General features: G+C 47.8%; 1 protein-coding gene across 1 annotated transcript; it reads right to left on the reverse strand.

Moving 5' to 3' along the window:
- Positions 1–669: 669 nt before the first annotated feature.
- Positions 670–26216, reverse strand: gtpbp1l (GTP binding protein 1, like). Its single transcript, XM_072462953.1, has 13 exons — positions 25936–26216; positions 23432–23543; positions 13805–13985; positions 12955–13138; positions 11866–12030; positions 11679–11802; positions 10864–10978; positions 9601–9745; positions 9185–9367; positions 4166–4301; positions 2703–2881; positions 1755–1892; positions 670–1625 (listed from the first exon to the last, which is right to left on the reverse strand). Exons 1-13 carry the CDS (start codon positions 26110–26112, stop codon positions 1515–1517), a joined length of 1950 nt encoding a protein of 649 aa, XP_072319054.1. The 5' UTR covers positions 26113–26216; the 3' UTR covers positions 670–1514.
- Positions 26217–26338: the final 122 nt, after the last annotated feature.

Below are 26338 nucleotides of genomic sequence, written 5' to 3' on the forward strand. Positions count from 1 at the left end.
TAACTTTAACGCTCTTAACGTTTTACGCATTTAACGTTTAACGTTAAGCGCGCTTAACGCGTTTTTAACGTTTAACACGCTTAACGCGCGCTAAAGCATGTTTAGCGCGTTAACGCATTTAGCGCGCTAACAAACTAATAAAATCCTCTTGTTTTAGAAAATTGAGGGCAAATGTTTTTATAAACTCCAGAATCAAACGTTTAGAAAAAAAGGCCCAAAACACAAACTTTTATTGTGAAAGAGACAGGAAACAGCTTTTAAATTGCAATCGACTTTATAAAACGGCCAAAAGAGAATAAACTTTTGGACTTTTTTTTTGGCTGAATCCTGTTTTTTTTAATTAGAAAAACAAGATAGAAAATAAGTTGATTTGAAGAAAATTGAACAGTTTTTAGTGTTTTTATGTGAATATTCTCTCCAGCGACACATTTATGACACTTTACTTTGTAACACGACTTCCTGTTGAGTCCCACCGGGGCTGTCAGGGTAACAAAGAAGATGAGTTTCAACTGTTTTCATTAACTCTGTTTGACTGATTAGCCAAAGAATTGTATTATTATTACTTTCATGTTGCATCTTAACGCGAGACCAGGTCCTCTGTTTGGGAACCGTCTTAAACCACAAAAAACCTTTTTCTGATTCTGAGTCTTAAGGCACAAGAGAACTGGTTTTAGGCTGTTTTAGGCTGTTTTATGTGGTTTAGTTTGTTTTAGGCTGTTTTATGTGGTTTAGGCTGTTTTAGGCTGTTTTATGTGGTTTAGTTTGTTTTAGGCTGTTTAATGTGGTTTAGTTTGTTTTAGGCTGTTTTATGTGGTTTAGTTTGTTTTAGGCTGTTTAATGTGGTTTAGTTTGTTTTAGGCTGTTTTATGTGGTTTAGGCTGTTTTATGTGGTTTAGGCTGTTTTAGGCTGTTTTATGTGGTTTAGTTTGTTTTAGGCTGTTTAATGTGGTTTAGTTTGTTTTAGGATGTTTTATGTGGTTTAGGCTGTTTTATGTGGTTTAGGCTGTTTTAGGCTGTTTTATGTGGTTTAGTTTGTTTTAGGCTGTTTAATGTGGTTTAGGCTGTTTTATGTGGTTTAGGCTGTTTTAGGCTGTTTTATGTGGTTTAGTTTGTTTTAGGCTGTTTAATGTGGTTTAGGCTGTTTTATGTGGTTTAGGCTGTTTTAGGCTGTTTTATGTGGTTTAGGCTGTTTTATGTGGTTTAGTTTGTTTTAGGCTGTTTTATGTGGTTTAGGCTGTTTTATGGGGTTTAGTTTGTTTTAGGCTGTTTTATGTGGTTTAGGCTGTTTTATGGGGTTTAGTTTGTTTTAGGCTGTTTTATGGGGTTTAGGCTGTTTTATGGGGTTTAGTTTGTTTTAGGCTGTTTTATGGGGTTTAGCTGTTTTAGGCTGTTTTATGTGGTTTAGGCTGTTTTATGGGGTTTAGTTTGTTTTATGGGGTTTAGCTGTTTTATGGGGTTTAGCTGTTTTAGGCTGTTTTATGGGGTTTAGGCTGTTTAGGCTGTTTTAGGCTGTTTTAGGCTGTTCCTGCTCCGGTGGACAGAGGCGTCGTCATGGGAGCCACGTTTAACCCTTTGGATCGGTGTCTGTTTCCTCCTCTCCTCCGCCCGGCCCCGCCCGACTTCAACTGCAGGAAAAACACAAACAATAGAACATGAAACTGAGGCATTCTGGGAAATGAGTTGGAAAATGCCCCGAAAGCTCTGGAAACGCAGTAAAAGACGGTTGGAGTCGCGGTGGCGGCGGCGTCTCTCACCTGTAGCGCGGAGGAGGTGGGACTTCCTGGTGGCGCCGTGGACGGAGCCTCCTCATTGGCCGCGCCGTCTCTCTTCCTGTAGCTCTGGGTTTTGGCCTGTTGAGCTTTGGCCGCCTGTGTGTTCACCGCCTGTAGCAGCTGCAGCACAAACTAACACTGAGACTCCGCCCCCGCAAACACTGAGACTCCGCCCCCGCAAACACTGAGACTCCGCCCCCGCAAACACTGAGACTCCGCCCCCGCAAACACTGAGACTCCGCCCCCGCAAACACTGAGACTCCGCCCCCGCAAACACTGAGACTCCGCCCCCGCAAACACTGAGACTCCGCCCCCGCAAACACTGAGACTCCGCCCCCGCAAACACTGAGACTCCGCCCCCGCAAACACTGAGACTCCGCCCCCGCAAACACTGAGACTCCGCCCCCGCAAACACTGAGACTCCGCCCCCGCAAACACTGAGACTCCGCCCCCGCAAACACTGAGACTCCGCCCCCGCAAACACTGAGACTCCGCCCCCGCAAACACTGAGACTCCGCCCCCGCAAACACTGAGACTCCGCCCCCGCAAACACTGAGACTCCGCCCCCGCAAACACTGAGACTCCGCCCCCGCAAACACTGAGACTCCGCCCCCGCAAACACTGAGACTCCGCCCCCGCAAACACTGAGACTCCGCCCCCGCAAACACTGAGACTCCGCCCCCGCAAACACTGAGACTCCGCCCCCGCAAACACTGAGACTCCGCCCCCGCAAACACTGAGACTCCGCCCCCGCAAACACTGAGACTCCGCCCCCGCAAACACTGAGACTCCGCCCCCGCAAACACTGAGACTCCGCCCCCGCAAACACTGAGACTCCGCCCCCGCAAACACTGAGACTCCGCCCCCGCAAACACTTAAGACTAGTAACAGTAGTAGTAGTAGTAGTAGTAGTAGTAACAGTATAGTTGCCTTGGTGATGGTCCCCACAGCTTTGGTCCGTCCCTCCCTGAACACCAGCTTCTGCTCCTGGTGCAGATATTCTGGCGTCTTGATGAACCTGAAGTGGACGGCGGCTTTGTCCCCCGTCCTCAGACAGTCTTTGTTCATGGTCAGGATGGTGGCCGTCTGCCGGATGCTGCCGCAGTGAACTACCAGACCACAAGTATGACAAGCATGACAAGCATGACACGCCACTTTAAATCTGACAGGTCACAGCGCCCCCCGCAGGTCGGACAGTTCAGTTTTATATCTTTAAATTGATGCTAAAAATGATAAATATATTGTCACAGAATAGTAACATTTTTGAGGTTTATAATTTCACTTCCTGTTTGTAATTGTTGATGTCGCAGTAGGAAATTACCCAGCAACCACTGGGCCAAAACTCATCTAATGTCACTGTTTTTGATTTGACAAATAAAAATATACGAGAATTCATGTTTAGAGTCAAAAAAGTTGCTTCTTTGTGTAAATTCTGCATAAAATTTGACTGGCATAAGTGTCCCTGGTGCGATGTCACTTCCTGTCCCTGGTGCGATGTCACTTCCTGTCCCTGGTGCGATGTCACTTCCTGTCCCTGGTGCGATGTCACTTCCTGTCCCTGGTGCGATGTCACTTCCTGTCCCTGGTGTGAAGTCACTTCCTGTCATTTTCTACAGATTTTTCAACATTTCCCCACAAATACCTCGATCGGTGTAAAACTATCATTTATATGTACAACAGGTACAAATAAACCAAATAAAGTCTAAATTAGAAAATCATAAAACCTGTCACGTGCACTTTAAAGGACAAATACTACGCATACTCTGTTCTCTGTTATTGGACTTCAAACATTCTATTTACATGTAACTAGCATAATCAGATAACCCAATAATTAAGAGGTGATTTTTGGTGCCCGTTCGGAGTAACTGTTGTACGTGGAAGTCAAAGTACAACTGCGTTTTCGTCGTCTTTCCCACGTTAGCTTTGCGTCACTTTCCTCGTCACAACCTGAATCAGATTACGGTCGGAGGGAAATCAGATTAGGCAGGTCATGTCAGGCGCACATGTGAACAGAAGATTTCTCACACCTGATACGAGCGGCTGATTCCTCTGAGGTTTAGACGTGGAAATGATCAAACCAAATGATCACGCGTGCGATTTCAATGTCCATGTTAACGCGCTTAGTCAAACAACGGATTTAACGGTCTTTTCTCGATCTTTTATTTAGTCTTTCACATTTATTTTTGTCAGATTACTCGCATCAGACGCACCAAAATTATAATCATCATCCCAATTCTGGACCCTTTAAGTTGATTTAAATGAGGTGCAAACGGCCAAATCCGATCAGAGGGAATCGGATCAGATTTGGAGTTTGCATGTCATTTTAACCATTTTACAACTCCAAAATCAACATCTGCAGCGGTGGGGGGGGGGGGGGGGCATCTGACACACACCCATGGCCTGGTATCGGGGGGATATCGTGGTCGGGTGGTGCAGGACGATGATCTCGGCCTCGAACTCCCACGTGGCCTGAGGCTGCAGCTTCGGAGACACCATCACCATGCCTTTCCTGATCGCCGAGCGCTTGATCTGAGCATGTTAAAGGAGACACGTTACAGGCCGTTAAAGGAGACACGTTACAGGCCGTTAAAGGAGACACGTTACAGGCCGTTAAAGGAGACACGTTACAGGCCGTTAAAGGAGACACGTTACAGGCCGTTAAAGGAGACACGTTACAGGCCGTTAAAGGAGACACGTTACAGGCCGTTAAAGGAGACACGTTACAGGCCGTTAAAGGAGACACGTTACAGGCCGTTAAAGGAGACACGTTACAGGCCGTTAAAGGAGACACGTTACAGGCCGTTAAAGGAGACACGTTACAGGCCGTTAAAGGAGACACGTTACAGGCCGTTAAAGGAGACACGTTACAGGCCGTTAAAGGAGACACGTTACAGGCCGTTAAAGGAGACACGTTACAGGCCGTTAAAGGAGACACGTTACAGGCCGTTAAAGGAGACACGTTACAGGCCGTTAAAGGAGACACGTTACCGGCCGTTAAAGGAGACACGTTACAGGCCGTTAAAGGAGACACGTTACAGGCCGTTAAAGGAGACACGTTACAGGCCGTTAAAGGAGACACGTTACAGGCCGTTAAAGGAGACACGTTACAGGCCGTTAAAGGAGACACGTTACAGGCCGTTAAAGGAGACACGTTACAGGCCGTTAAAGGAGACACGTTACAGGCCGTTAAAGGAGACACGTTACAGGCCGTTAAAGGAGACACGTTACAGGCCGTTAAAGGAGACACGTTACAGGCCGTTAAAGGAGACACGTTACAGGCCGTTAAAGGAGACACGTTACAGGCCGTTAAAGGAGACACGTTACAGGCCGTTAAAGGAGACACGTTACAGGCCGTTAAAGGAGACACGTTACCGGCCGTTAAAGGAGACACGTTACAGGCCGTTAAAGGAGACACGTTACAGGCCGTTAAAGGAGACACGTTACAGGCCGTTAAAGGAGACACGTTACAGGCCGTTAAAGGAGACACGTTACAGGCCGTTAAAGGAGACACGTTAACGGCCGTTAAAGGAGACACGTTACCGGCCGTTAAAGGAGACACGTTACCGGCTGTTAAAGGAGACACGTTACCGGCTGTTAAAGGAGACACGTTACCGGCTGTTAAAGGAGACACGTTACCGGCTGTTAAAGGAGACACGTTACCGGCTGTTAAAGGAGACACGTTACCGGCTGTTAAAGGAGACACGTTACCGGCTGTTAAAGGAGACACGTTACCGGCTGTTAAAGGAGACACGTTACACTGTTAAAGGAGACACGTTACACGCCGTTAAAGGAGACACGTTACAGGCCGTTAAAGGACACACGTTACAGGCCGTTAAAGGACACACGTTACAGGCCGTTAAAGGACACACGTTACAGGCCGTTAAAGGAGACACGTTACAGGCCGTTAAAGGAGACACGTTACCGGCCGTTAAAGGAGACACGTTACCGGCCGTTAAAGGAGACACGTTACAGGCCGTTAAAGGAGACACGTTACAGGCCGTTAAAGGAGACACGTTACAGGCCGTTAAAGGAGACACGTTACAGGCCGTTAAAGGAGACACGTTACAGGCCGTTAAAGGACACACGTTACAGGCCGTTAAAGGAGACACGTTACAGGCCGTTAAAGGAGACACGTTACAGGCCGTTAAAGGAGACACGTTACAGGCCGTTAAAGGAGACACGTTACAGGCCGTTAAAGGAGACACGTTACAGGCCGTTAAAGGACACACGTTACAGGCCGTTAAAGGAGACACGTTACAGGCCGTTAAAGGAGACACGTTACAGGCCGTTAAAGGAGACACGTTACAGGCCGTTAAAGGAGACACGTTACAGGCCGTTAAAGGAGACACGTTACAGGCCGTTAAAGGAGACACGTTACAGGCCGTTAAAGGAGACACGTTACAGGCCGTTAAAGGAGACACGTTACAGGCCGTTAAAGGAGACACGTTACAGGCCGTTAAAGGAGACACGTTACAGGCCGTTAAAGGAGACACGTTACAGGCCGTTAAAGGAGACACGTTACAGGATGTTAAAGGAGACACGTTACAGGCCGTTAAAGGAGACACGTTACAGGCCGTTAAAGGAGACACGTTACAGGCCGTTAAAGGAGACACGTTACAGGCCGTTAAAGGAGACACGTTAACGGCCGTTAAAGGAGACACGTTAACGGCCGTTAAAGGAGACACGTTACCGGCCGTTAAAGGAGACACGTTACCGGCCGTTAAAGGAGACACGTTACAGGCTGTTAAAGGAGACACGTTACCGGCTGTTAAAGGAGACACGTTACCGGCTGTTAAAGGAGACACGTTACCGGCTGTTAAAGGAGACACGTTACCGGCTGTTAAAGGAGACACGTTACCGGCTGTTAAAGGAGACACGTTACCGGCTGTTAAAGGAGACACGTTACCGGCTGTTAAAGGAGACACGTTACACTGTTAAAGGAGACACGTTACAGGCCGTTAAAGGAGACACGTTACAGGCCGTTAAAGGACACACGTTACAGGCCGTTAAAGGACACACGTTACAGGCCGTTAAAGGACACACGTTACAGGCCGTTAAAGGACACACGTTACAGGCCGTTAAAGGAGACACGTTACAGGCCGTTAAAGGAGACACGTTACCGGCCGTTAAAGGAGACACGTTACAGGCCGTTAAAGGAGACACGTTACAGGCCGTTAAAGGAGACACGTTACAGGCCGTTAAAGGAGACACGTTACAGGCCGTTAAAGGAGACACGTTACAGGCCGTTAAAGGAGACACGTTACAGGCCGTTAAAGGAGACACGTTACAGGCCGTTAAAGGAGACACGTTACAGGCCGTTAAAGGAGACACGTTACAGGCCGTTAAAGGAGACACGTTACAGGATGTTAAAGGAGACACGTTACAGGCCGTTAAAGGAGACACGTTACAGGCCGTTAAAGGAGACACGTTACAGGCCGTTAAAGGAGACACGTTACAGGCCGTTAAAGGAGACACGTTAACGGCCGTTAAAGGAGACACGTTACCGGCCGTTAAAGGAGACACGTTACCGGCTGTTAAAGGAGACACGTTACAGGCTGTTAAAGGAGACACGTTACCGGCTGTTAAAGGAGACACGTTACCGGCTGTTAAAGGAGACACGTTACCGGCTGTTAAAGGAGACACGTTACACTGTTAAAGGAGACACGTTACACGCCGTTAAAGGAGACACGTTACAGGCCGTTAAAGGACACACGTTACAGGCCGTTAAAGGACACACGTTACAGGCCGTTAAAGGACACACGTTACCGGCCGTTAAAGGAGACACGTTACAGGCCGTTAAAGGAGACACGTTACAGGCCGTTAAAGGAGACACGTTACAGGCCGTTAAAGGAGACACGTTACAGGATGTTAAAGGAGACACGTTACAGGCCGTTAAAGGAGACACGTTACAGGCCGTTAAAGGAGACACGTTACCGGCCGTTAAAGGAGACACGTTACAGGCCGTTAAAGGAGACACGTTACAGGCCGTTAAAGGAGACACGTTACCGGCTGTTAAAGGAGACACGTTACCGGCTGTTAAAGGAGACACGTTACCGGCTGTTAAAGGAGACACGTTACCGGCTGTTAAAGGAGACACGTTACAGGCCGTTAAAGGAGACACGTTACCGGCTGTTAAAGGAGACACGTTACCGGCTGTTAAAGGAGACACGTTACCGGCTGTTAAAGGAGACACGTTACAGGCTGTTAAAGGACACACGTTACACTGTTAAAGGAGACACGTTACAGGCTGTTAAAGGACACACGTTACACTGTTAAAGGACACACGTTACAGGCTGTTAAAGGACACACGTTACACTGTTAAAGAACACACGTTACAGGCTGTTAAAGGACACACGTTACACTGTTAAAGGACACACGTTACACTGTTAAAGGAGACACATGTTACACACTGTTAAAGGACACACGTTACACTGTTAAAGGACACACGTTACACTGTTAAAGGACACGTTACACGCCGTTAAAGGACACACGTTACACGCCGTTAAAGGACACACGTTACACGCCGTTAAAGGACACACGTTACACGCCGTTAAAGGACACACGTTACACGCCGTTAAAGGACACACGTTACACACTGTTAAAGGACACACGTTACACACTGTTAAAGGACACAAGTTACACATAATCTGTACTGTTATTGGACTTCAAACTTGCTCTTGAGTAACTTTAGATGGCTATCAAAACATTAAAAAAAATCCGACTACTCCAGTAATCAGACTACACCAGCAACCCGACTACACCAGCAACCAGACTACTCCAGCAATCAGACTACTCCAGCAATCAGACTACTCCAGCAATCAGACTACTCCAGCAATCAGACTACTCCAGCAATCAGACTACTCCAGCAATCAGACTACTCCAGCAATCAGACTACTCCAGCAATCAGACTACTCCAGCAATCAGACTACTCCAGCAATCAGACTACTCCAGCAATCCGACTACTCCAGCAATCCGACTACTCCAGCAATCCGACTACTCCAGCAATCCGACTACTCCAGCAATCCGACTACTCCAGTAATCAGACTACTCCAGTAATTCGACCTGCATCAAAACGTCAAAAAAATAAAACCGGCCCAGATGATGAACTGAATCTTGCTCTACAATGGCGCCCCCTCCTGGACGAATGAGGCATTGTAGCGACTCTGATGTAGAATACGTCTGTGTTTACTAAGCCCAGCGTTGGCGTCTGTGACCTTAACAGGGCGGAGTCGGATGTTTCCAGTTTATGGTGGTCTTGCTCTATATCAGATCTAATCGATACTACAAGGTCAAAATAAAGACAGAAAGAGTATTTTGTGTTGAAAAGTACATCCGAGTCGTCTTTATCGTCACCGTGGAACCAGAATCAGGCCAGGGTCGTTTTGACACTAAAAGGAATAAAAACTGTTGACCTTTTTGAGAGCGAAGGAGGCGGTCTGCCCTCCTCGGACCTCCTTCACTGGCATCCTCTTTCTGTGGATGGACTTCACTGCGATGGGAGCGAAGACTCCTAAAGGGTCCGGGCCGAGCAGCAGCGTGTCGTTCAGCCGTATCAATCCACGTAAAGTAGTCCCTGATACTACCGTTCCCACGCCCTGAGGAGAGAGAGAACAGGTTTGTGTTTTTATGTTACAATCGGGAAGTAACAACGCGTACGACGACGCTGTGCCCAATTTTACGCTCTTAAAAAAACAAAATTATTATTGTAAACCGTATGTAAACCGATTCCGAACACATTCCTTGCATCCTAAGTATTTCCACAACTTTTTGTCGCCATGGTAATGCTAACAACAGCTAGCGTGCTAACACTGAAGGCAGAAGGTCTCACCGGGACGGAGTAGGTGTCGTCGATCTGGAACTCGGCCGGCTCGTCCGTGTTAAACGTTGTTCGTGCCGAGAGCAGGTTCAGGAACATCTTCAGCAGCTCCATGTTCTCCCCCGTCACGTTCGAGATTTGAAAGATCGGACACACTCTGAAAGAGAACATTTAAAAAAAAAAACTTAATGCAAAATATAGAGAAGAAACGCTCTCTGACATTTCAAATCAACATCATATATTTTTTCCCCGCTCGTATCGTGCTTGACCATGGACTTGTGCTGTTTCATAAAAACTGTGTAAGCAAATGGCCAAGTCTGACTTGTGGGCGTGTCTCAGAGGGGTTTTGATGGAGGTGGGCGTGTCTTAGAGGGGTTTTGGTGGAGGTGGGCGTGTCTTAGAGGGGTTTTGATGGAGGTGGGCGTGTCTTAGAGGGGTTTTGATGGAGGTGGGCGTGTCTTAGAGGGGTTTTGATGGAGGTGGGCGTGTCTCAGAGGGGTTTTGATGGAGGTGGGCGTGTCTCAGAGGGGTTTTGATGGAGGTGGGCGTGTCTTAGAGGGGTTTTGGTGGAGGTGGGCGTGTCTTAGAGGGGTTTTGATGGAGGTGGGCGTGTCTCAGAGAGGTTTTGATGGAGGTGGGCGTGTCTCAGAGGGGTTTTGATGGAGGTGGGCGTGTCTCAGAGGGGTTTTGATGGAGGTGGGCGTGTCTTAGAGGGGTTTTGGTGGAGGTGGGCGTGTCTTAGAGGGGTTTTGATGGAGGTGGGCGTGTCTCAGAGAGGTTTTGATGGAGGTGGGCGTGTCTTAGAGGGGTTTTGATGGAGGTGGGCGTGTCTTAGAGGGGTTTTGATGGAGGTGGGCGTGTCTCAGAGGGGTTTTGGTGGAGGTGGGCGTGTCTCAGAGAGGTTTTGATGGAGGTGGGCGTGTCTTAGAGGGGCTTTGGTGGAGGTGGGCGTGTCTTAAAGGGGCTTTGGTGGAGGTGGGCGTGTCTTAGAGGGGCTTTGGTGGAGGTGGGCGTGTCTTAGAGGGGTATTGGTGGAGGTGGGCGTGTCTTAGAGGGGCTTTGGTGGAGGTGGGCGTGTCTTAGAGGGGCTTTGGTGGAGGTGGGCGTGTCTTAAGAGGGGCTTTGGTGGAGGTGGGCGTGTCTTAGAGGGGCTTTGGTGGAGGTGGGCGTGTCTTTACTCCACACACTGTTTGACTCTTGTCTAGTCCGGGCTAAACCCAGTGGCAGTTTCTTATATATATTTGACTCCGAAGTGAGACTGGACTGAAGCTGAACCTCTCGGAGCTGAAGTTGGACGCCGTGACGATGACGTCGTCTTTATTCTGGACCAAGACCGGGATTTTCCTGCAGCCGGGAGACTTCAGCAGCCTCTGCAACAGCTTCAGGGTCTCTGCAAGAAACATGTGGTCAGATCATCCTCTGCTCCTCTGACCCTCTCCTCGGCTCCTCTGACCCTCTCTCTGCTCCTCTGACCCTCTCCTCCTCTGACCCTCTCCTCTGCTCCTCTCCTCGGCTCCTCTGACCCTCTCCTCTCCTCGGCTCCTCTGACCCTCTCCTCGGCTCCTCTGACCCTCTCCTCTGCTCCTCTGACCCTCTCCTCTGCCCCTCTGACCCTCTCCTCTGACCCTCTCCTCTCCTCGGCTCCTCTGACCCTCTCCTCTCCTCGGCTCCTCTGACCCTCTCCTCTCCTCGGCTCCTCTGACCCTCTCCTCGGCTCCTCTGACCCTCTCTGCTCCTCTGACCCGCTCCTCTGACCCTCTCCTCGGCTCCTCTGACCCTCTCTCTGCTCCTCTGACCCTCTCTCTGCTCCTCTGACCCTCTCTCTGCTCCTCTGACCCTCTCCTCGGCTCCTCTGACCCTCTCCTCGGCTCCTCTGACCCTCTCCTCGGCTCCTCTGACCCTCTCCTCGGCTCCTCTGACCCTCTCCGCTCCTCTGACCCTCTCTCTGCTCCTCTGACCCTCTCCTCTGCTCCTCTGACCCTCTCTCTGCTCCTCTGACCCTCTCTCTGCTCCTCTGACCCGCTCCTCTGCTCCTCTCCTCTGACCCGCTCCTCTGCTCCTCTGACCCTCTCTGCTCCTCGTGCTTTCACCTTGTAGGACGTTGGCTGGACACATGTCTATCTTGGTGACCACCACAAACACAGGGACGTTCAGAGCCAGAGCGAGTCCGAGGTGTTCTTTAGTCATGCCCACGATGCCCGCGTTACTGCCAACCTACAAGACAGACAAGATCAGACCAAACCAGGGCTAAACCAGGTCTAAATGCCTGGACTTTACCATGAGCATGCAGAAGTCTGGCAGGTGGCCGGTCATCCCGAACACGGTGGTCTTTAGGTATTTCTCGTGTCCGGCCAGATCGATAAACGTGATGATTTTAGAGGATTTCTCACAGATCTTTGTCCAGTCCAGACTTCCTCCGTGATTGTCCGGTTTGTTCACCACCTGCAGTTTAAACAGTGTGTGTTCTCTCTCTCTCTCCCCCTCTCTCTCTCGTACCTGCCCCTCCCCCTCTCGTACCTGCCCCTCCCCCTCTCGTACCTGCCCCTCCCCCTCTCGTACCTCCCCCTCTCCCTCTCGTACCTGCCCCTCCCCCTCTCCCTCTCGTACCTGCCCCTCCCCCTCTCTCTCTCGTACCTGCCCCTCCCCCTCTCTCTCTCGTACCTGCCCCTCCCCCTCTCTCTCTCGTACCTGCCCCTCCCCCTCTCTCTCTCGTACCTGCCCCTCCCCCTCTCTCTCTCGTACCTGCCCCTCCCCCTCTCGTACCTGCCCCTCCCCCTCTCGTACCTGCCCCTCCCCCTCTCGTACCTGCCCCTCCCCCTCTCGTACCTGCCCCTCCCCCTCTCGTACCTGCCCCTCCCCCTCTCTCTCTCGTACCTGCCCCTCCCCCTCTCTCTCTCGTACCTGCCCCTCCCCCTCTCTCTCTCGTACCTGCCCCTCCCCCTCTCTCTCTCGTACCTGCCCCTCCCCCTCTCTCTCTCGTACCTGCCCCTCCCCCTCTCTCTCTCGTACCTGCCCCTCCCCCTCTCTCTCTCGTACCTGCCCCTCCCCCTCTCTCTCTCGTACCTGCCCCTCCCCCTCTCTCTCTCGTACCTGCCCCTCCCCCTCTCTCTCTCGTACCTGCCCCTCCCCCTCTCTCTCTCGTACCTGCCCCTCCCCCTCTCTCTCTCGTACCTGCCCCTCCCCCTCTCTCTCTCGTACCTGCCCCTCCCCCTCTCTGTCTCGTACCTGCCCCTCCCCCTCTCTCTCTCGTACCTGCCCCTCCCCCTCTCTCTCTCGTACCTGCCCCTCCCCCTCTCGTACCTGCCCCTCCCCCTCTCGTACCTGCCCCTCCCCTCTCGTACCTGCCCCTCCCCCTCTCTCTCGTACCTGCCCCTCCTGGTCAAAGCCCAGGATGTCGTTGCCCACGCTGCTGGTGCGGCCGCTCTCCATCTCGTGTTTGTGTCTGAAGAGTTTCTGTCGAGCGAAGCCTCTGCCATTGTCCAGTTCCCCGTGAGTCAGGACGCCGAGGAGCGTGCTCTTCCCCGCGTCCACGTTCCCCACCACGGCCACGCTGAAGGTCAGAGAGCGGTCAGAGAGCGGTCAGAGCAGGACTGAGCCAGTGGCAACATAAACAGAGCAAATAGCATGGGGCCCTCCACACAGCCCTGGGGCCCTCCACAGAGCAGCGAGGCAGCAGAGGAGGACAAGACCCCAAACCAGAGAGAAAAGCTTTTGTTGGTCAGATAAGACTCAAACCAAGCACAGTGCCACGCCCACATGTTTTTAAGGCGGGACTTTGAACGTATCAGAAGCCGTCGTTCAGTCCAACAGAACCAGGACAACGGGCGCTAGGCAACCGCAGATCGGGTCATATCAGTGTGAACTTTCAGCAGACTCTGAACCCAGACAAGAGTTTTCTAAAATAAAACAGTTTCTCAAGGGGCGGAGCTAGGACGGAGCCAGGACGGAGCCAGGGCGGAGCCAGGGCGGAGCCAGGGCGTTTTAGATTCTGTTAAAGTGCGATGCAATAACATTATAGTCGACTAGTCACAATTAGTGGCTCCTCCTCCCCCTCAGCTCGTCCTCAGCTCGTCCTCAGCTCGTCCTCAGCTCGTCCTCAGCTCGTCCTCAGCTCGTCCTCAGCTCGTCCTCAGCTCGTCCTCAGCTCTTCCTCAGCTCTTCCTCCTCCTCGTCCTCAGCTCTTCCTCAGCTCTTCCTCCTCCTCGTCTGTACTCACCGGACCTCCAGGAAGTCCTCCTCCCCGACCCTCCTCCGGATCAGATAGTCCCGGGCGTGGCCTCGGGCCTCTGGCCTCTCTCGGAGCAGGACCAGGTCGGCTTCGATCTGTTCACACAGCGAGCGAACCGTGGCAACGGACGCCTCCATGTCGGCCTTGTCCAGACCGTAGTCCCCTCCATCTGAAGAGAGAGGTACACCTATGTGTTATACGCTTTATATATGTCTGTTATACGCTTTATATATATGTGTGTTATACGCTTTATATATGTGTGTTATACGCTTTATATATGTGACGCTCGTTTGTGACGCTCGTCACAAAGGCGCTAGTACAGCTGGCAGCCCGGTGTAAACGCTTCACTCTTTTCTCACACTTTTTTCACACTTCTTCTATATTTGGAAATATTTTTTTCTATTTTACTGTACGATAGGGACACGCGCTGGAATCGTTTTTAATTCAACTGTTTTTGACTTTTTCGGCTGGGATATAGAGTGTTTTTCGCCGTGTCGTCGAGATGTGAGCTAGCTCCAAGCTAGCTCCCGGCCCCCCTGCGCCTGCCGCTGACGTACGGTGTGCCGCGGTACACGTTTATATAAAAGAGGAACTTCACAAACGATCGGGACACGCACTGGAATCGCTTTAATTCAACTTGTTTTGACATTGTTCGGCTGGATTGAGTGTTTTCGTCGCGTCGTCGCGTAGGTTTGGACAATTTTGTCCATATGTATGTATGTGAACACAAGCTGATGCAAACCCGAACACTGCACAGTGACACATGTAACAAAGATATTGAACTATTGGCTATTGGCATGATGCCATATTATCTGCCCCGGGAGTTCTCACATGTCGCAGTCTATGTGGCCCCGTCTGCCAATGCTGAATATGCTTGTGAAGCACTGCTCTCCTGCACTTGTAGGCTGCAAACACAGCACCCACAGGCTCTCTTCCTCGTCTCTGGTGACTTTAACCACGCTTCTCCCTCTTCTGTTCTACCAACATACACCCAGTATGTTACCTGCCCCACCAGGAACAATAGAACATTGGACTTGTTTTTTTCCAACACCAAAGAGGCTTATTCCTCTTCCCCCCTCCCTCCCCTGGGCAGCTCGGACCACAACATTGTACATCTGAGGCCTGTGTATGAATCCATCGTGCGCAGGCAGCCTGTGGTGTCCCGTGAGGTGAGGATGTGGTCTGCTGAGAGCGAGGAGGCTCTGAGGGACTGCTTCAGCACCACTGTCTGGACTGAGCTTTATGACCCACATGGGGAGGACATCAACACCATCACAGAGTGCATCACGGACTCCATCAACTTCTGTTTTGAGAACATTGTTCCCTCCCGGACGGTGCGGTGTTTTCCAAACAACAAGCCATGGATTAACCGTGAACTGAAGGCTCTGCTGAAGGAGAAGAAGAGAGCCTTCAGGTCAGGGAACAAGGAGGAGCTGAGGACTGTGCAGAAGGAGCTGAGGAGGAAGATCAGGCAGGCTGAGGCCGGCTACAAGAGGAGGATGGAGGAGCAGCTGCAGCAAAAGAACATTCAGGGAGTGTGGAGGAGCCTGAAAACCATCTCAGGCTTCAAAATCCCCCCTGCCCAGACAGAGGGGGATCTACAGTGGGTGAATGATTTAAATGCTCATTCTTGAGATTTGATTGGTCACAGGCACCTGTCTGGTGCCTGTGCCCAAGACACCGCGTGCCCAAGACACCGCGCGCCAAAGACTTCAACAGCTTCAGGCTGGCTCTCACGTCCCACCTGATGAAGACACTGGAGGGGCTGGTCCTGGACCACCTTCGCTCCACCATGAGCTCAGCCATGGACCCACTGCAGTTTGCATACCGGCCTGGCATCGGAGTGGAGGACGCCGTCATCTCCCTGCTGCACCGATCTGTCTCTCACCTGGAAAAGCCTGGCAGCTCTGTGAGGATCCTGTTCTTCTATCTTTCCAGCGCCTTCAACACCATCAGCTCCTGAGGGACAAGCTGGAGAATGCTGGTGTGGAGTATGACCTGGAAGAGTGGATCCTGTTGTAGGGGACCCATATGTCCCAAAAAGACCTTTGAAAGACAATACCTTTTCACAGCTCAACACAGTTGCAGAAATCAAAGCATAGTGTTGGGTGTAAAGGAATGACCCCCCACGGAAAGGACACTGTCTTCACCGGAGCCCCTCCCCCTGAATCTGATAAGAGACATTCCTCAGGACTACGTTTCTTAATGACTATATTTCACATCTAAACCAACTTGATGCTGACTGTGTGATCTAAACTTGTGACTAAATCATGTTTTAGTTTCGTTTACCACAAGAACTGGTTTGAAGTGTGTTCATGTCGTACTTCATGTACTTTCTCATTACCTGCTATTGATGTGTGTTTGTTGACAATGTTGTGTATTTTATTATGGTCACATGTCATTTTTGCTGGTTTGAGTTACATTTGCCCAAACTGAGAATAAGTTTGACCAAGAGTTAAAGCCACTCCCACTAGGCCACGCCTCCCAGGTCAATAAAAGAGCAGACTCAGCTCTGCTTCCTCCTCTTCTTTCGCCGGCACGTGACCTGCCAGGACGACACACCGGGTCGGGGACCCCCGCAGGGGCCCCTCCCCCACCAGGGAGGCTGCATTGTCTCCCGAACTCGGCTTTCACCAAACAACCCGAACATCTTCATAAAAAAAAAAGGCACAATTCAACGAACCCTGGACTCATCACACTCTTCGAATAATAAACCTGCTCAAGCATCAGCGCCCTGACAGCTCCAAGGACGCAAAGATGTGGGAGGCCTCGCTCCACACCTTCCTTGGACGCGTGAGACCTGAGAGTGGCTGATTACAGAGTGGCATTTAAAGACCTTGAATTATTCCCTAAAACCAATCAAAACTAATTCTTAATACCAGCATTTCTTCTAACTAAGTTGAGCCCAGGCACCGCCTGTGTAACCAAATGGGTCATTAATTGATTTTATATCTTTGTTTATTAAACCACACAAAACCATCCTGGTTTATAGAGCCTTTGTATTGATCTTTATAGAATTATGATTGTCGGTCAATGAATCGTGTTCTCCCCTTCAGAGAATGAGACTGAGTAGATATTAATGTTTTGCTGAACAAGCTTCAGATGGTGCCCTTTTAAATATAAATATGAACATTAACTACCTAAAGTGCTACACGTGTTGTCCACGATGAAATGGCTAGTCCCAGAGAATATACATTCCATCTTGGTACAAATGTGTGAGCAAGAAACGAGTATAATTACCCTACACTGTACTACCTCACAGACCGATCCCAGTTTGTGAGAGCCCGGGACTGTGTGTCTGACACTCGGACCTGCAGTGTGGGGGCGCCCCAGGGCACTGTCCTCGTGCCCTTTCTCTTCACCCTTTACACTGCAGACTTCAGACATGACACGGACAGCCGTGTCCTGCAGAAGTTCTCTGATGACTCTGCCATCATCGGAATCATCACGGACGACGATGATGCGGAGTACAGAGGACTGGAGCAGGACTTTGTGGAACCACCTCCTCATCAACGCGGGGAAGACCAAGGAGATGGTGGTGGATTTCCGCAGACGCCACCCCACTGCCCCCTCACCAGTGAACATCCAGGGACGGGACAGGCCACGCCCCCCTCACCAGTGAACATCCAGGGACGGGACAGGCCACGCCCCCCTCACCAGTGAACATCCAGGGACGGGACAGGCCACGCCCCCCTCACCAGTGAACATCCAGGGACGGGACAGGCCACGCCCCCCTCACCAGTGAACATCCAGGGACGGGACAGGCCACGCCCCCCTCACCAGTGAACATCCAGGGACGGGACATTGAGAGAGTGACTCATACAAGGACCTGGTGTTCATCTGAACCACAAACTGGACTGGACTCATAACACAGACTGTACAGGAAGAGCCAGAGTCGGCTCCACCTCCTGAGGAGACTCAGGTCTTTTGGAGTGACAGGGCCGCTCCTGACAGGGCTGCTCCTGTCACTCCTGAAGACCTTCTACGACTCTGTGGCGGCATCAGCTCCTGTAGGTGTGGTCTGCTGGAGCAGCAGCATCACAGAGAGGGAGAGGAAGAAGCTGGACAAAGCTCCGTCCTGGGCTGTCCTCTGGACTCGGTGCAGGAGGTGGAGGACAGAAGGTCCTGGCTAGATTCACATCTATGCTGGACCATGAGTGCCACCCCCTGCAGGACACTCTGTCCCCTGTAGGACACTATGTCCCCTGCAGGACACTCTGTCCCCTGCAGGACACTCTGTCCCCTGCAGGACACTCTGTCCCCTGCAGGACACTCTGTCCCCTGCAGGACACTCTGTCCGCTCTGGAGAGCAGCTTCAGTGAGAGACTGATCCACCCTCGCTGTGTGAAGGAAAGGTTTCGCAGGTCTTTCCTTCTGCTGCTGTCAGACTTTATAACAAACACTGTTAGTCCTGAACACTCACAATACTGACCTAACCATGTGCAATTCTGTCATATGTGCAATTACTGTCGTGATCACATGCAAATGGTATTTATGTATTTATTTTATCTTTATTATTTTCCCCTCCATCCCTTGTTGGGTAATGGGAGGTTTTGTTTATAGGAGTTTTTGTTTATAGGAGATCTTCTACTGAGAGTGTTTTTCAGACTTCCTATAAGTGATCTGTTCTTTTCTTCTGTATCTAACTGCGTTGCAACAATGAAATTTCCCCATGTGGGACAATAAAGGAATATCTTATCTTATCTTATATGTGTGTTATACGCTTGTGTTTTAAGCTTCATATGGAAAAAATAAAGATTGCTGTGGCGTCCATCATTTATTGTGTTATTCAAATTGTATTGCTCTATTTGACGTTCCATTCCAGCTATAAACGGTCCCTAAGTACTCTCGTCTCGGCTCCGGCTGCACATTTGATGACGGTCCCTAAGTACTCGTCTCGGCTCCGGCTGCACATTTGATGACGGTCCCTAAGTACTCGTCTCGGCTCCGGCTGCACATTTGATGACGGTCCCCTAGTACTCGTCTCGGCTCCGGCTGCACATTTGATGACGGTCCCTAAGTACTCGTCTCGGCTCCGGCTGCACATTCGGATCAGTGTGATTCGCTGCGCCCAAAATACGCATCTGATTGTTGAAAACGAGGTTGTGTCACTGCTGTGTAAATATGAATATTTTGGCAGTGAATGATCTGCAAAGACTTTTGTGTTTAGGAGCTATTGACCTCGGAAATCTGAATCTGTGACACTAACTTTACCGCACGTGGCTCCTCCCACTTTCAGACTCTGATCTGAGACAGCAGCGGGACTCGTCATGTCCACGCAGCGTCCTACATGTGTCATGTCCACGCAGCGTCCTACATGTGTCATGTCCACGCAGCGTCCTACATGTGTCATGTCCACGCAGCGTCCTACATGTGTCATGTCCGCGCAGCGTCCTACATGTGTCATGTCCGCGCAGCGTCCTACATGTGTCATGTCCGCGCAGCGTCCTACATGTGTCATGTCCGCGCAGCGTCCTACATGTGTCATGTCCGCGCAGCGTCCTACATGTGTCATGTCCGCGCAGCGTCCTACATGTGTCATGTCCGCGCAGCGTCCTACATGTGTCATGTCCGCGCAGCGTCCTACATGTGTCATGTCCGCGCAGCGTCCTACATGTGTCATGCCGTTATTGACGAGTGATCAGTACTTTTAGGCGCACACATATATAAAGCGTATAACACACATATATAAAGCGTATAACACACATATATAAAGCGTATAACACACATATATAAAGCGTATAACACACATATATAAAGCGTATAACACACATATATAAAGCGTATAACACACATATATAAAGCGTATAACACACATATATAAAGCGTATAACACACGTAACAGACGTAAACACTGCCATGCGCCGCTGTCAATAGCCACGGACCCTAATTCGTGACGCACGCATCTTCCGGGCAGAAGTTGAAGCCGGCGAAATAAGTTTAAAGATGCGAGAGACGGCGCAGAACCGTGTGTCCAGATCACACTGGCTTTATTTGAACTGTTTTAAGCTGTGGCCGCGTGCGATGTTGTTGCTGCGTGTTAAAGGGGCGGGGTCGCGTGTTAAAGGGGCGGGGTCAGTGTGTTAAAGGGGCGGGGTCAGCGTGTTAAAGGGGCGGGGTCAGCGTGTTAAAGGGGCGGGGTCAGCGTGTTAAAGGGGCGAGGTCAGCGTGTTAAAGGGGCGAGGTCAGCGTGTTAAAGGGGCGGGGTCGCGTGTTAAAGGGGCGGGGTCGCGTGTTAAAGGGGCGGGGTCGCGTGTTAAAGGGGCGGGGTCGCGTGTTAAAGGGGCGGGGTCGCGTGTTAAAGGGGCGGGGTCGCGTGTCAAAGGGGCATTGTTTCGTTGTGTAAAATATTTTCATATTCTACTTTTGATAATGCTAAGTTGAAGCTTTATAGTGGTTCTAGTTGACTTTTATGTAGGGCTGGGTTGAAAAAAAAAAATCGATATTCAGATTTTTAATCGATTCGCATATTTCACCGATTATCGATTCGTACGTCCAAAGATCGATTTTTTTTTTTAATCAAAAAAAATGTTTTTTAAAAATTGTAAAAAAAAAAAAAAAAATTTAAAAATGCTCAACGTTTACATTTGATACTTCCAGTTTCAGTACTGGCAGTGTGTGAGCAGTTTTACGATAAAAATGCTTTTGTAGCAACCGCTTTTGGGTGAATTCTTCATTATTTTCAAGCATAATAATAATGCAGTGGTTCGTGTCGCAGTAGAATCCACTGTTGCAGATGTCGTCGCCTCAATCATGTCCTCCATTTATTGTCCTGGATGATCTTTCTTGAAGGTAGATTGACCCTTAACCTTTTCATCAGTAACTACCAATACTCTGTTTCATATTGATATAATAGTAGTTTGAATATGTTGCTTCTCTACACAGTCATGAAGTGAAGGAAACGCTTCAAATACATTTTGCATTTTTAATAACTTTAACCCCCGGATCGAATCGAAATCGAATTGAATCGGAAATCAGATCGAAATCGGGGCGAATCGGATGTAATCTGAGAAAATCAGAAAAAAAATCGATTTTGAAACGTAAAAATCTGAATCGAATCGATTCTTTAAATTTGAATCGAAACCCAGCTCTACTTTTATGCTAGTTTTTGTAACTCTGTTATTTAATTATTGACACTGGTGTTTTGTCTGTTTGAAGGTTTTATCTGACTTTTGATGCCAAAGGATCTGAACATTAAAGAGTGAAATGTGTCTAAAGATGAAACTTTGTATCAGATGAAACAGCTGCTTTGACCCTTGACCCCGACTGACCCCGTCAACAACACTCAACATGCTTTTGTTCCTCAAGTAAAACACATGAATGTGTGTGACCTGTTAAGCTATAGTTTAGCTGCTAGCTCGTAGTTAGTAGCTCGTAGCTGCTAGCTCGTAGCTGCTAGCTCGTAGCTGCTAGCTCGTAGCTTGTGATTTGTAAGTTGTAACTTCTGTTAAAACAGTGAATGAAGGAGACAAGTTGAGTGTATTTCACTGTGGTTCAGCCTCGTGTTTGACACTCGTCCTTGTTCAAGTGTTTTCAACTGAAGTGTCTTGTGTTACGCTGTTATAACATGATGTAAACATGGCCTGGTTCAGGTCCGGACTCATGAGGTCCAGACCTGAACCTAAACCTCTGGATTCGAATCCGGACTTGAACCTGAACGTGGCTTTAGGTCTGCATCCCTAGGCGGGGCCCCTTGGGGCCCTTGGATACTTCCACATTGACTCAGCTTTTGTTGCAAACAGGCCAGACACATAAGGGATAGAAACACCCTTCCTTCTCTGTTCAGTTTCCCTTTTGTCCTGCTTGGGCTCTCAACAGAGTGAAGAGAACCAAGAAGCAGGACAAAAGGGAAACTGAACAGAGAAAGAAGGGTGTTTCTATCCCTTATGTGTCTGGCCTGTCGGAAAAACTGCAGAGAATTTTTAGACAACACGAAGTCCCTGTTTATTTTAAACCAGGAAACACTTTAAGACAAAAACTGGTTCACCCTAAGGACAAGTTGCCGACTCAAAAACAGAGCAATGTAGTTTATTCGATCCAATGCAGTGAAGAAAGTTGTAAAGAACGGTACATAGGTGAGACGAAACAGCCTCTACACAAGAGGCTTTATCAGCACAGAAGAAATACAAGTTCAGGACCTCAGAGTGCCGTGCATCTCCATCTTGAAGCCTCTAATCACTCGTTTGAAGACGGTGAGGTGAAGGTTTTAAGCAGGAGAAAAGATGGTTTGAAAGAGGAGTCAAGGAAGCTATTTTTGTTAAAAAAGAAAGACCTTCTTTAAACAGAAATGGAGGGCTAAGGTTTAATCTTCCTGTTATGTATAATGGGATACTGAACCCCTGGAAAGGTAAAGGACATTCAGATGCTAATCAGGTACTCAGGGTGGTTGTGCCAGGGTCTCACAAAGACAAAGAGGATTCTAATAGCCCATTAAGATTCTGAATAGGCTCGGTAGATACAAGGGGGAAGTTTCTGTTGAAACAAACAACTCTTTTTACTTCAGGAAGGCTCCGCCCAATGGGCGGGTCTTACCACAGAACAGTATTAATATCGGAGTTCTCGATCTAAATTCTTTTATTGACAATGACTCTTGGATGAGAGTCGAAACGTCTATTTTTTCAAACTGAGTCCAGATGACTACAACTGAAGCTTTTTCTACTACGTTTTATAAAACGTATAACACATATAAAGCGTATATAACACATGTATAAAGTGTATAACACATATAGTGTATAACACATATATCAAGCGTATAACAGATATTAAGCGTAGAAGCGTATAACACACAGATAAAGTGTATAACACACAGATAAAGTGTATAACACACAGATAAAGTGTATAACACAGATAAAGCGTATAACACAGATAAAGCGTATAACACAGATAAAGCGTATAACACATAGATAAAGCGTGTTATAAGCACCCCGACTCTGGAACTCCCTCCCCCAACCTGTCCCACTCTCCCTCACTCACAACATTCAAATCCCGCCTAAAAACATACCTCTTCACCCAAGCCTATGACCTCCCCTACCCCTAGCCTCCTCTACCCCCTTGCCTACTCTTCTACCCCCTGTTACATCCCCATCTTTTTCTCTCTACTTCTTCTGTCTTGTTCATTTTATCTGTATATTAATGTGTTCTGTACGTGTTGTCCCCCCTGTCTGTAAATACCCCCCCCTTTTTTATTATGTTCAGCGTCTTTGGGTCACTGAAAAGCGCTATATAAATAAAAGTTATTATTATTATTATTATAAAGTGTATAACACATAGATAAAGCGTATAACACATATATAAAGCGTGTTATAAAGTGTATAACACATATATAAAGCATATAACGCATAGATAAAGTGTATAACACATGGATAAAGCATATAAAACACATAAAGCATGTTATATAGTGTATAACACATAGATAACGCGTATAACACACATATAAAGCGTATAACACATATATAAAGCGTATAACTCATATATAAAGCGTATAACACATAGATAAAGCGTATAACACACATATAAAGCTTGTTATAAAGTGTATAAAACATAGATAAAGTGTATAACACATAGATAAAGCGTATAACACATAGATAAAGCGTATAACACATAGATAAAGCGTACCTGAGCCCATCCCGATGACGTAGATGGTTTCTCCGCTGCCCTCGTCGATTCGCTCTCGTAAGTGTCGTAGTAACGAGTCGTATTGTTTGGCGTTTGGACTGACCAGGAGGAACTAACAAACAGAGTGTGATTTTAATATGTGCAGAACTGAAGCCACAGCTGCCCTGGGGCAGGCTGACGTTCAAAAGAAAGTAAAGACCATACAGGACATACAGGACATACAGGACATACAGGACATACAGGACATACAGGACATACAGGACATACAGGACATATAGAACATAAAGAACATAAAGAACATAAAGGACATAAAGGACATAAAGGACATATAGAACATAAAGGACATAAAGGACATACAGGACATACAGGACATACAGGACATACAGGACATACAGGACATACAGGACATAAAGGAGATAAAGGAGATAAAGAACATACAGGACATACAGGACATACAGGACATACAGGACATAAAGGAGATAAAGAACATACAGGACATAAAGAACATACAGGACATAAAGAACATACAGGACATACAGACCATGAAGGACATAAAGGACATACAGACCATGAAGGACATACAGAACATAAAGGACATACAGGACATACAGACCATGAAGGACATACAGGACATACAGACCATGAAGGACATACAGGACATAAAGGACATACAGGACATAAAGAACATACAGGACATAAAGAACATACAGGACATAAAGGACATACAGGACATACAGGACATACAGGACATACAGGACATACAGGACATAAAGGACATAAAGGACATATAGAACGTAAAGAACATAAAGAACATACAGGACATAAAGGACATAAAGGACATATAGAACATAAAGGACATACAGGACATAAAGGACATACAGGACATACAGGACATAAAGAACATACAGGACATACAGGACATAAAGGACATACAGGACATAAAGGACATATAGAACATAAAGAACATACAGGACATAAAGGACATAAAGGACATACAGAACATAAAGAACATAAAGAACATACAGGACATAAAGGACATAAAGGACATAAAGGACATAAAGGACATAAAGGACATACAGAACATAAAGGACATAAAGGACATACAGGACATATAGAACATAAAGGACATAAAGGACATACAGGACATATAGAACATAAAGAACATACAGGACATAAAGGACATAAAGGACATACAGAACATAAAGGACATAAAGGACATACAGAACATACAGGACATAAAGAACATACAGGACATAAAGAACATACAGGACATAAAGAACATACAGGACATAAAGGACATACAGAACATACAGGACATACAGGACATAAAGGACATAAAGGACATACAGGACATAAAGGACATACAGAACATACAGGACATAAAGGACATACAGGACATACAGGACATAAAGGACATACAGAACATACAGGACATAAAGGACATAAAGGACATAAAGGACATACAGGACATAAAGGACATACAGAACATACAGGACATAAAGGACATAAAGGACATACAGGACATAAAGGACATAAAGGACATACAGGACATACAGGACATAAAGGACATACAGGACATACAGGACATAAAGGACATACAGGACATACAGGACATAAAGGACATTCACGCTGCAGACTGAGGTTTGATCAAACATAAATCACTCATAATCTTAAATCTACATGAGTCAAATACAGCCTCAATCTGTTCAAATATTGACTCAGATTCTAATTTATTTGTCGATATTTTCCTCTTTTTGACCATTTCTGCTTGTATTTCAGAGAGTTTTGTTTGTGTGTGTGTCGTGTGTGTCGTGTGTGTCGTTTGTGTCGTTTGTGTCGTTTGTGTCGTTTGTGTCGTGTGTGTTGCATGTGCTGTTCTATGACGTCATATGAATGACGTGATCAGTTGCATGTTCTGCTGCTGCTGCTGCTGCTGCTGCTGCTGCTGACACACGTGTCACTTTGTGCAGAGTCAACACGTCACGTCTGTCCACGTCAATAAAACAGCTGCAGTTTGAACTAAATATAATATATAATATATTTAATATATAATATATTTAATATATAATATATTTAATATATAATATATTTAATATATAATATATTTAATATATAATGTCCTGTGAGAACATAAAGATGAACGTTTGAACTGTTTGAACTGTTGTAGAAGAGAAAAGTGTGATTCATTCATAAACTTAAGAGTCTGTTAAACGTGAACAATGAAATGTTTTCTGATTTTATATAAACATCTGACGTGTGTGTTAAAGTGTGTGTTAAAGTGTGTCTTAAAGTGTGTCTTAAAGTGTGTGTTAAAGTGTGTGTTAAAGTGTGTCTTAAAGTGTGTCTTAAAGTGTGTGTTAAAGTGTGTGTTAAAGTGTGTGTTAAAGTGTGTGTTAAAGTGTGTGTTAAAGTGTGTCTTAAAGTGTGTTTTAAAGTGTGTTTTAAAGTGTGTGTTTTAAATTGTTTAAAGTGTTTTAAAGTGAGTTTGGAGTCCCCGGGCCCACCTTGTTGGTCAGGTCCAGCACATCCGCGGACTCTCCGTTGGGCTCGTCGCCGCCTTCGGAGCGCTCTTCCTCGGACTCGGCCTCGTCCTGGGCCCGGTCCGGGGCGAACATGGACGCGGGGACCACGGTGTCCACCGCGTCCGCCGCCCGCGGCTCCAGGACCTGAACCGACGACATTTTAGAGCTCAAACTGCGGGAAAAGCGAGTAAAAAACGAGTCCAAAATAAAAACAAACGAGCGCTACACGATCCGCGTCAAAAGTGCACTGCGCATGCGCGAGCCGGACAGTTCCATTTTGTATGGTGAGCGCGCAGGGACAAAAAGCAGCTCGCGCGAACTATGATTTACGTCGATAAATCGAGTTAATAAAATAATTACTGGATAACAAACATGATTTGCAAAA

Source organism: Eucyclogobius newberryi, unplaced genomic scaffold (genome assembly GCF_026437365.1).
Source record: "Eucyclogobius newberryi isolate DKJ021-1_F unplaced genomic scaffold, fEucNew1.0.hap1 SCAF_4, whole genome shotgun sequence".
In the NCBI taxonomy this organism is placed as follows: domain Eukaryota; kingdom Metazoa; phylum Chordata; class Actinopteri; order Gobiiformes; family Gobiidae; genus Eucyclogobius; species Eucyclogobius newberryi.